Source organism: Indicator indicator, chromosome 1 (genome assembly GCF_027791375.1).
Source record: "Indicator indicator isolate 239-I01 chromosome 1, UM_Iind_1.1, whole genome shotgun sequence".
Lineage (NCBI taxonomy): Eukaryota > Metazoa > Chordata > Aves > Piciformes > Indicatoridae > Indicator > Indicator indicator.
The window spans coordinates 28,949,308-28,961,024 of NC_072010.1; the positions used below are offsets into that span (position 1 = coordinate 28,949,308).

Genomic DNA, 11,717 nt, shown 5'->3' on the forward strand with positions numbered 1-11,717 from the left:
ATGAGGATGATGCCCTGCTTGTTGCTGCTCCTTTTCGTGGTCAATTTCAGCTCACCTGCACCCAGGCTTTCGGTGTGTATTTTCTAGCTATTGTCTATACAACCTCCCAGTGATTTCCAGTCACGTAGCAATAGGTGCTCCCCCACAAGATGAACAGACACTTTCAAAAGCAGAGCAAAAAGGCATCTGGCAGAAGCTAATGCAAGGTCACCCTTCTTGTCCTGATAATACAGGGCTTTCATGGCATTAGGGGCTGTGCAGCTCTCAGGGTGGCTGGACTGACATTACCAAGAACTTAAAACAACCACAACTGAACCTTTTTTTTTTTAAAAAAAAAGCAATTTTTTGTCAAGTGAAGAAATATTCCACTTTATCCCCTTAAGGAAAATTTTGTTAGCTTATTTATTGTGATTTTTAAATGGGGGGAAGTGGTACACATAGTCTGAGGCAGTCTGTAGCCTTCTGATGAACAGATATTTCCTGGACTATCCCAACAATGTACAGAGCTTGACAAGGAGAGTTTGGTGAGCTTGGGGCTGTCTGCAGCAGGTCCCTGTGTGCCTCCGGCCTGGAAATCCTCATCTGTGGAGGAGAACTGACAGGCTTAGGAGAAGGAAGAGGCAGCTGGGAGGCCACGTTTGAGCCACATTTGCGCATGCTTGGAAGTCTGCTATCATTGACAACTGCTTGTTTTGCTTATGCCTAGAATTGGTACTGACCTGGCATCACTCAAGCCAGCTTGTCCACAGCAAAAATCACCAGTGTGGGTTTTATTGCATGGGTTTCCTCAGTTGGTTGTCTTAGAAAAGATTTCACTCTGCTTTGTTATGTTTTTAATGGAGTAACACCAAGCAAAGACTAGATCGTTGCCGAAAATATTTATCCCAGCCAGCGTGGGTCAGATTCTGTTATAGTAATGATTGTTATGGTAATGAAGCTCTGAAGTTAAAGCACTTTCAGCTGATTTGTGCCAACTATCTTCCAGTTTTACAAGAAGGCATTTCAGGAACCTCTCTAGTTTTGCCTGGCTTCAGTGCAGGAGCCAAGTTTCCCTCCTCTTACTACCCTGAGCAGTTTCACAGTTTGCAAACACTCCCTTTGAGTTCATTAAATGGGAGTTAAGACAAATATTTTTTTGTCCAGAGAAATTTTATGCATATGTGAACCCTTTTCTGTGGGATTCAGTTCAACAGCTTATTCTGTGCAAGATTCATGTATCTTGGGGAGACACCACCATCGAATTGTCTTGTTGATCCACAGAGACAATGTGACATGTCAGGGTCAAGAGGAGATAGCTACTTCTTCTCTCTCTCTACCTCTCTGTTCTTTGCACTGATTGAAGTGTGGATTGTTGGTGTTTTTTTCTCTCCATAGGAAAAAGATATCTGCCTCTTAGACAACAATAAATTAAGACAAAGGTTAAAACAGCTTCAAGACTTGCTTTACTTATATGAACTGCAACTGAAGGACATCCTGGAGAACACTTACCATAGAACAAAAAGTGGGCTGTTCTCAGGCAACAGGAGCATGCAGCATGAAATACTCTTACCCACAACCAGTGGAAATTTGATAGTCTATGACCAAGGTACAGTTTGCCACAGTGTATGGAATTTCAGCTTGCTACAATGTTCATTTCTCACTGCAGTGTCCCATGCATAATATTTTCTTTCTGCTAAAAGGTTTAGAATTTTTAAGGTGGGTATGTTTCAAAATGCAGTCAGATACATGGGAAGGAGAAGGGCAAAATGATGAGCCTAGCACCAGCAGACATCCCCTGGGGCCAGGGTCAGCTGACCCAGCTTTAGGCAGCTATGGCCCAGGTAAAACTGCAAACATCTGCAACTGGGCTTCTCACCTGGGACTCTGGTGCAGAGAGGAAAAGGCTCCTCTCAGTGTTTTCCATCAGAACTGCTTTAAACATCTGCTTTAGAAAGAGAGGTGTCTTGCTCTTGAAAAGCCTATTTGCCCTGAATTACTTAGGGGAGCCCAGAGTGCTGGCTCAGCTGTGTCCACTGAACCCAAACCCTAACCCTAACCCTAACCCTAACCCAACCTCCCTGTTCCTCAGTTCTCCCTCATGGCTGTGGCACAGTAGCAAGCCTCTGCTCCTTGGTGTCACTTTGAGAAAATGGTCATAAATGGAATTGTGTGTGGTGGCCAAGATTTTATCCTTTATGGGCATTAGATTGAAAGTGTGAAACACTGAGGTCCTGAAAGGCACTCTTCTGATACAGCCATTGTAGAGCTGGTCACAGGATCTTAGCCTCTTTTTTAAAGAGATTTTGGGCCCTGATCCAATATGAAGTACAGCTGAGGTTACCTTCCACATGGAAAACAGTTTCCCTGCAAATGATCTTGCTGACAGAACCAGTCTCTGTCCTGCATCACTCCCGTATTATAGCCCCAGCCCGAGGTGCAGCCATCCTTTATCTCACTAAAGTCTTGAGAATGACTCCCTCAGAGGGCATGCTTGTAAAGGTTCTCAAGCCTTGCTGCTCTTTGGCAGGCCCATCAGTTTGTAAACCAATGGTGCTACTACCTTACTGAATCGCACAGAATCACAGAATCACAAATCAGCCAGGTTGGAAAAGACCTCAGAGATCATCAAGTCCAAACGAATACCTAACACCTCATGACAAAAAAACCATGGCTCCAAGTGCCACATCCAATCTTTTTTTGAACACCTCAAGGGACTCTTCCACCTCCCTGGGCAGCCTATTCCACTGGCCAATTACTCTTTCTGTAAAGAACTTTCTCCTCACCTCCAGCCTAAACATCCCCTGGTGCAGTTTGAGACTGTGTCCTCTTGTTCTGTTGCTGGTTGCCTGGGAGAAGAGTCCAACCCCCACCTGTCTACAACCTCCTTTCAGGTAGTTGTAGAGAGCAATAAGGCCTCCCCTGAGCCTTTTGTTCTGCCACTGGTTGCCATCTGCTTTGGCTTTGCAGGGCTTGCAGAGCTATGTGCAGGCTGGTCAAAAGTCCCTGTCCCATACAACCTCTCAGTGATGTCTTCTCTTGATTGCACATATCCCTTTGCTTTCTCCCAGCCCTGTTTAACAAATCAGTAACACTTTGCCTAGATTGCTCTGCAGTGTACAATAGGAAGAAGACAAAAAACGGTTACTACCGGATCAGGCCCCAGGCAGACCGAGAGCCTTTCCTGGTGTACTGTGACATGTCTGATGGCGGGGGCTGGACCATCATTCAGCGGCGGAGTAATGGCAAGGAGAATTTCAACAGGTGGGTGCATTGTGGTTGCATCATCAGGGCTTGCAATCAGGCCTCCAGCTCCCGCCCCTGTTCTGCTGCCTATGCTTGAGAAGCAGGGTGTGCAAGACCATACATTAGTGATGACAACTCTTTGCTTTAGGAGAATTCGATATTAGTAACAGGAGGCCATTTTCAAAACGAACCTATAACATCTTTTCCATGGCTTCTCTGCATGTGAGTAATGTGCATATGTGTGCATATTTGCTTTATCATTATTGGAGACTGTCAAAGGATCCAAACTGGCAGGTATCGGCTGTTCAACACAGGCTGTTGAGAACAGTATGTGGTCTCATATCAGGAATTACATTCAGCACCATTCAAAAGATGCCAAACCACTGCTCCAAGATTGTCCTTCCTCTGTGCAAAATCCCAGAGAGCTGACTTTCACCTGGAAATATCCAGGAGGAGAGATGCTCTGGTATCACAGTAAAGAAGAAATGTCACCATGCAGATTAACTCTCTCTCACAGCACACACAATGTCATGGCATGTCTAGTGTCTCTTACAGTCAGTGCAGCCCATTGCAAAGCTACCTTAGCTGGCTCTAAGCTGCCTTGCCCACAGTGGTAGCTATGTAGCTGTGATAGGTCAGCTCTCAGCACACATATTCTGAAACAGTGCATCGGCTAGGATGTAGGCCAGGCAGCATAATAACAGCATGAGAGAGGGAATAAACACAGGGCTGGTAAACCTGGAAATGATGATACACAGGTAGCTATGATACTATGAAAGGTAAAATGTAAATGAGAGAGAAGATTTTGAAAGAATGAAATGATGAGAAGAAAGTAACACTGGGAGATTTCTCTTGGAAAGATTAAGTCAGAGAACACTGATGAAAAGCAAGTTTATATCTCTGATGGCCAAGTTGCCACATCCAAAGTGATCCTAGAAAAAACAAGAGGTGAGAGTGGTCAATGAATCAAGAACAGATTTAAAAGGAAGAAGAACACAAAGCAAACCAGGTGTTTTCCTTTTAACTTCATCTGCAAGCTTTTGTTTGCAGCTTCTATTTAGTTTTTGATTCTTCACCATACCACCATACATCCAAGACTGCAGCCTATTTCAGACTGCAACTTTTATTTCCAGTCAGGAGGGCATTTTAATTATGACTTACTGAAGAACAGTATCAGGTGCTTTGCTGAAGACCAATACGACAGCTGCTGCTTTCCTTTCCCATCTAACTGACAACCTCATTCTGCGAGCCCTGCATCTGGCAGTTTGAAGGTTTGATCCCAATGTACATGTGCACAGATTTAGCAGGAGTAAGCTGTGAGTTGTATTTACTTCTAAGACAGTGACAAATCTCAGCTCAGCTTGGGATGAATCAGATACATTTAGAAAACAATGTCTAGAGATACAGATGAAATTTTACTCGTTACCATAGCCAAGTATCACAAACTGTCTAATTCTCTTACACACTGAAATGGATATTTGTATCTCACTGCAGGAAGTGGGATGATTACAAACTGGGATTTGGGAAATTCCAGGGCAAGAATGATGAATACTGGCTGGGCAATGACCACATCTATGACCTGCTCGCTAGAGGTGCACGTATTTTCCCTGCACGTATTTTCCCTCCACAGATTTCTTTCCAGTTTGCATGAGACAATTCATCTAACAGGACACCACTTTATGTTTAGGAGAGACCTCATTAAGGATTGATCTGATGGACTGGCATGGGGAAAGACGTTATGCCATCTATGAACATTTCCAGCTTGCAAATGAGCAGGTAAAAAATGGAGAGAGTGGCGGTTTGCCCGGTTTGTCTGTGAGGGTGGGGCATCGGCTTATTTAGTATCAGACTTCAGTATCAGGGTTGTAATTACAGCTCTGCAAAACTTTCCTGCTCTGGTTCCATGGGATTCCTGATTTGGCTGAATGACAAACAGCCTTGGGAGCAGGAATGTAAGCCTGGGACTTATTCCTTACAACTGCTGAGTGTCCAAGCCACTGCGTGGTCATGCGTCTGCCCTCTTGTTAACTCTGCTGCTGCATGGAGAGCAGCTCTCTGCCACAGGGCACAGGGATTCCCACATGCATTTGCCTCCATCCTTATGGATAAAAGAGCCTGCTGTGAGAAAGAAGACATAATAGTTTGCACCTCTGCAAAGAAACTGAACCATGTTCTTCTACTTCCTGGAAAAGTGTTTCAGGCTGCCATGTAAACACCGATCAACAGGACAAGTCCTCTTTGTTTTTGAAACTCTAATCTGTTTTTGAAACTTTGTCTTTGAACTCTAATCAAACCTTTGAAAGAGCATGTTTAAGTTCCTATCTTGAAGCACCTGTAGCACTACACTTGGTGATATAGACACAGAAAGGCCAAAGACAGACATGGAAAGCCCAAAGACAGACATATCCCTGTATTTTCATGTTTTATTTCTAGCTTTAGACAGTGTCCTGTTCTTTGCGTTTTCACCTTTCTGAACACCACAATTAAGTAGTCTGAATACCCAAGGACTTGAATTCCACTGCATGGACCAGTCTTAGTTCCCCACTCCAGAAACGTACACATTGGATTTGGTTTGCAATTAGAGTTTTTTAATTAAAAGTATTAACAACTTCATTTTAATACCTTAGTCCTATATTTTCAGAAACAAAATGATGAAAGAAGAAAACCCACAGCATAAAAGCAATCATCTATCTCATATCAAATGTTTCTGAGATCTGTCATCTTTGCATGGAAATGTTCTAAGTATTCCTATCAGGACTGGACCGTTTATCTAGAAATCAGATGGCTTTTAGTGCTTGGAGGAGCAAAACTCCTAAGGAATTATTCTATCTGAACAACTGGTCAGCTTATGAAGGCAACTACTTGGCACAGTTTTCTGCCAAGTTCATGATAATCTAAGGAACAGCCTTGCAGCTGGTTGTATAATGTATCAAATTGTTATTGAAAGGCATTAAAGCCTGAAACCCTTTGTAGCAGTAGCTTCTTGCAAGTTTAAATCCCTGTTGAGCTACACTAGAATCATTAAAGCATGGGTCCGAGTCACCCTTGAGTTCAGCAATCATGCTTTTGACAGTGGATACAATAGTCAGAGCAAATCTGATCTCAAAAATGGGAGGAAGGGCAGAAAAAGCTGATATGGAAGACATGATCCATGTGTTCTCACAGGACAATTACAGGTTATGGTTTGGCACCTATTCCGGTAATGCTGGCGACGCTCTGTCTGGTGGGAGCAGTTTTGAAGATCAGTGGTCAGCCTCTCACAGAGGGATGCAGTTCACCACATCTGACAAGGATCATGATCGGTTCCTGGCAGGCAACTGTGCATCAGAGAACAAGGGTGGTTGGTGGTTTAACAGGTATGGAGAGAAGTTGATTCCTCTCTGGTGCATAGAGTGTGGGTGGCTGTACAGAGGAGAGGACTTGCCTGCCTTACAGCAGCTGGAGGTTGCTGTGTGCACTTGTTATTTCACACAGCCAAATCTGAGATATTCACATCACTGATCCTCAAAGGAAAGCAATCTGCTTTTTTCATTACAACACAAAGCAGGTAAGTTGCATTATTTTAGGGAACTGGCCACAGATAAATTCCTTTCATTTGAAGAAAATGGGTCAGAATAATGCATGGAAGGAAATTACCTGTGAGAAAAAGAGCCCAATTAAAATTCCTTAAAGTGTTTTGGGTTGTGCCCCAGAAAAGAAAACAATTGTAGCCACTGCAAGGTGAAGTATGCGTAAAGAACATTCTTCTATTGTAAGCTGCCCCTTAGCAGTCTTGATGATATCATTTGAGCATACTCTACACATCAACAGACAGGAACACAGGTCCACCAGATGCTGCATCATGGACACACTGCCCTCCGTTTTTCACTGCTTTAGTGCAGGATGAGCCTTTTCTTTGAGCAGGTTCTCATCACATGCAAATTGAAATCAGTGGAACTACAAAAATGTACATCAGTAGTGGGATTTACCTCCATTAAAAGACATCTGCATTTTTAGGTATCAATATGTAGCTGCCTACACTTGAGCTAGAGCCTACCAAATGGCACTACACCTCTGTTCAAGCAATTGAATCACGTCCTTAATTAATACACCTGAAGGAGTCAACACATTGAATTACCTGACCAGTGCAGGTGTCTACTTTAAGATGACCCACATACTTCTCTAGGTTCCACTAACTGTATTAACCAGATCTCCACAGCCTATTGTAGGACTTAGATAACCAGTTCAGTACAGACAGATATAACTGGGTCTCCAAATCTGTCAGTGCATCTTGCCCTGGTATTGTGTGAAAATTCTTCTTCACTGTAACGATGCAATGTCTTCCCACACTAAACCTCATCTCTTTTTTTTCCCTCTCCTACATTGTTACAAGGTGCCATGCTGTAAACCTCAATGGGCGATACTACAGAACAGGGAAGTACAGTGGGTCCCACGACGATGGTCTGGTTTGGTCTACGTGGCATGGGATGTGGTACTCACTAAAATACTCGGCCATGAAAATCAGAGCTCCATTTTTTGTTGACAGCGAGAGTGGAGATGGTGAGAACAGTCAGGTCAGCTGAAACCTCCTGCTTTGGAAAGAAAAAAAGTACAGGTTACAAAAAATGGTGTTAATTGGCAGCCCTCCTCTGTTGCCAGTCACCAGACCTGGACTGTGATAACTGGGCCTGCACCTGCTTCTGCTAGCTGAAGCTAACATCACAAGTTGTTTGAGCACAGCCAGCCAACAATTTAATGGAAAACATACCGATCTCAGTCGTGGAATAAGTTTTCTTTTTCGGCAGTTTTCAGGACTTCATTGATGATTGTTTATGAAAAGCTCCCAGCATCTTCAATGATCGAGTGTGTTCTTTTAGCTATCTGAACTCTTCAAGGGCTAAACCTTTTTCATCTTGATTTTAACTGTCAATGCTTCAGTTACAAGAATGTAAGAATAGAAACAACGAGGTGATGGGGAATTGGAATTCATCTGGCGTGCCTTTGTTAGAGCCTGCTGGTGTGCCTTTAAAATACTTTGTAGAGTATTTTAAAGCAACTCTTCCTATGGTCCCAAATTGCCACACTTAGCTGCAGAATGCCCTTAGAGTGTGTGTGGAACCAAACCAGTGGATAGACATGCTCCAACATAGGGGGCCTACAAGAAAGTTGGAAAGGGACTTCTTACAAGGGTTTGGAGTGATAGGATGAGAGGGAATGGCTTGAAACTGGAAGAAGGTAGATTTATACAGGATATCAGAATGAAATTCTTTGCAGTGAGGGTGGTGAAACACTGGAACAGGTTGCCCAGGGAGGCTGTGGATGCCCCCTCCACGGAGGTGTTCAAGGCCAAGCTGAATAGGGCCTTGAGCAACCTGGTCTAGTGGAAGGTGTCTCTGCCCATGACAGGGGGATTGGAACTAAATGATTTTTAAGGTCCCTTCCAACCCAAACCATTCTATGATTCTATGAAAACTCTCACACAGGGATAGTGTAGACACTGGGTTTCATTGCCAGCAGCTTCCCACTACAGATCCCCCTCAATAGAAAAACGTAACACAGCACATTAACAGAGACAAAGACAATGCTGCTGACCAGTCTTAGAAGCTGGATGAAAATTAGGCAGATTTTGCTAAGCTTAAGATGAGCACAGACCTTCTTAGGCATAAAATCCAATCATGATTCGTTTGTATGTTCTTGTGTAATTAACCAGATGGCAGGAGAATCAGAAAGTGGAAAGTGATTGAATCAAAAGACACACTGCCCTCATTGTCTCAGAGCGAAATGAAAGAGCAACACAAATGACTGGGAGAAATGGAATACTAAGAATTTATTTCCCACAAGTTCTTAATAACAACAGTTTAAAATGAACAGTAACTACCAACTTGATGCAAATCATTTAACTACCTTGTAATAGAATGAGCCTTTTTCTGCGAAGCACAATATTTTTCCTAACTGGTAGTTCTTTTCCATTTACTTGCTTTTAGATCCATACATTATGTAATTTGCATTATATATCCACAAAGGATGAAATAAAACCATCTGAGTAGGACTTAACACTTTGTATCTGATGTTCAACAGTAGGAACTTGAAATTTGGATTAAAATCTTGAGAAAGCTCTTAATATGTGAAATGCATACTTTTGGTGTTGGCTCTGGTGCCTTTGCACCTGCTGTCCTGGGTAGTTAGGAGGGTCTGCAAGGTAAATTTAATTTCCATGCCTCAAGCTGTGAAGATATTCCAGGTAGGTTCGATGAAGCCCTGGGCAGCCTGGTCTAGTTAGGGATGTCCCCACTGACTGTGGGAAGGTCAGACTAAATGACCTTTGTAAGTTCCTTCCGGCCTGGACCATTCTATGATTCTATGATTCTAAGCTGTCCTGAAGACAATACACAGACATGTGAAGGTTCAGTGTAAAACTTGGTTTGGTTCCTGTAATTTGTCAAGAGGTAAACCTTGCTCTCACTCCTTCATAGACAACCCAGTGATAGCAAACGTGAACACCAGAGTTCAATGAGCTGTCCCTTAACAAGCCTGTGCCCTGTTAAGACCGCACTGCTGCCCTCTTCCCAAGTGTTAACACATATCCATGTAGAACAGAACTTGCACCTACACCTCCAAAATGAGGTTGTCCTTGTGAAAAAAGGGGCTGTGAATAGCCAGCTCTTACTATTTCATTTCAGATCACTACTTCTGTATTCCACTCTGGTAAAATCTTAGTGCAAGGTTGTAACTGCATGTTGGGAACATGATCCCAAAACACAGAATCCCTTTGCACATTCTAACTGTGTGGCCACTGATGTAGTGCTGAGGGCAGTAAGAACGATTTTCACCCACACAGAAGACACAGAGAAACATGAGTGAAGCAAGTTAATGCCTTCTGGCAGATGATGCTCAATCTTCCATAGAGGATTAGGGAAGCAGGGTAAAGTTTACAGACAAGTGCTTCTCAGTTCTGCATGCTGGAAATCAACTACAGCACCAAAGGGATAGCAATAGTAGTTTGACAGTTCATTAAGCTGCCCTTAACCCATGCAATATGGAGTATCAAGCTGGAAATAAAGTCAACAGGGCTTAGTCAGACAACTGCTACCCAGTCCACTTCCCCAGTGAGTAAGTGCTGAGCAACATGAAGTCCAGAGTACAGAGCCTGTGTTGGAGCAAAAAGCATTATAGTTGGACTGCCTGCAGCCAGCAGGCTGTTAACAGCAGTTTTTTTTCACAAAACAAAAAGGGGCCAAGATTTGACCAAGCTTGAGAGAAGGGGTCTGCCTTGCTGTCTTAGATTTACTTAAGTCCATCCAACACATCACAGTAGCTGTTCCAAACACAGCCCAACACTGAGACAAGGTTGAAGGAAGCAGCATCTGGCTCAAAATGAGACTCTCCCTTCTCTGACCTCCTGTGACACAGGCAACCCCTCAGAGATGCAGGGGTCACAGGCGTGTGTGCAGGACCCCACAACTCCCACAGCAAACCCCAGGAAGTATTTCAGAACACTTTTTATCTTAACAAGCAGGGTAAAATGTCACTAGCAGAGTACTTATCTGACCTGAGGGCTACCACCAAGCTCAAATCACTCTCACAGATGGTTTGGTACACACTTGCTGAATGTCGCTGTGCTGTACTTTTCATCTCCTTTTTCTCTTGGGTGTCCCATGCCGAGAGGCTCACCAAAGCTGTAAACAGATACTGTAGCTCTACAGGCTTAATGCTGGCAGATCTTTGCTTTGGGGCGAACATGGTCACACATGGGAGTTTACCCTAGCACAGGGGTGGTAAGTGTGATAGTTTTAAGACTATGTCTTTTTCTCACAAAGTTCAAGCAGAAAGTGAAAGAATGTAAATAAATCACTATTGGGTGTAAGAAAGCAAATAACGATTATTCTAAACACTTCCAGTGGAGAGATAGAAATGTTTGAGAGTCAGTACTCATAACAAAGTACAGTTTCACGCTCACTCTCAGTTTGTCTGCCTGCTTCTTCTCTCTCCTGGCTGAAGATAACACACACCCGCATACTGACCTTGACAAGCTAAGTCTAATGAACCTCTCAGCTTCTTGGCTTTTCTTTCCCTTTGCATGCCAGCTCTGGGAAGTGGGGGGGAGAAAAAAAAAAGAAGCAGGGGGAAGAAGCACTGCCCCTCCCTTTTGGGGGGCCAGAGGGCTTAGTTGTGTTTTTCTGTTAATTGTACATATTTGTAAATGTTGTGAATAGTGTATATTTGTACATATTCTTTGCATTTCATCATAGATTGTAGTTTTGCTTGTAAATACAGCTTCATTCGCTTCTGGACTGAGTTAGCCTGGTCATTGTCAGTTGTGGGAGGGGGATTCCAACCTACCACACTGCAACAGTAAGTAACCTGAGCACCAATTGCTTCAGATGTCTGATTTCCAGCTCATTTCAGTCAATTTAAAGGCTCATTACATTTGATTAGCCTTGGATAGGTCCTCAAGTGTGGACATGTTCTCAAAAGCTTTCAAGCCGACAGTTTATGGGAACATGTAGCTAGTTTGA

The 11,717-nt window shown here is 43.4% G+C and overlaps 1 protein-coding gene across 1 annotated transcript; it reads left to right on the plus strand.

The window, feature by feature from the left end:
* On the plus strand, positions 1-7,821 carry LOC128969511 (fibrinogen-like protein 1). The gene is made up of 7 exons (XM_054384384.1): positions 1-72; positions 1,375-1,585; positions 3,081-3,240; positions 4,717-4,814; positions 4,910-4,998; positions 6,388-6,578; positions 7,595-7,821. Exons 1-7 carry the CDS (start codon positions 1-3, stop codon positions 7,782-7,784), a joined length of 1,011 nt encoding a protein of 336 aa, XP_054240359.1. The 3' UTR covers positions 7,785-7,821.
* The last annotated feature ends 3,896 nt before the right edge of the window (positions 7,822-11,717 follow it).

Coding starts and splice junctions, on each gene's coding strand:
- LOC128969511 (XM_054384384.1), top strand. CDS start 1: ATGAGGATGATGCCCTGCTTGTTGCTGCTCCTTTTCGTGGTCAATTTC. Junction 1,586..3,080: donor TTTGATAGTCTATGACCAAG/GTACAGTTTGCC, acceptor CACTTTGCCTAG/ATTGCTCTGCAGTGTACAAT. Junction 4,999..6,387: donor TCCAGCTTGCAAATGAGCAG/GTAAAAAATGGA, acceptor GTGTTCTCACAG/GACAATTACAGGTTATGGTT.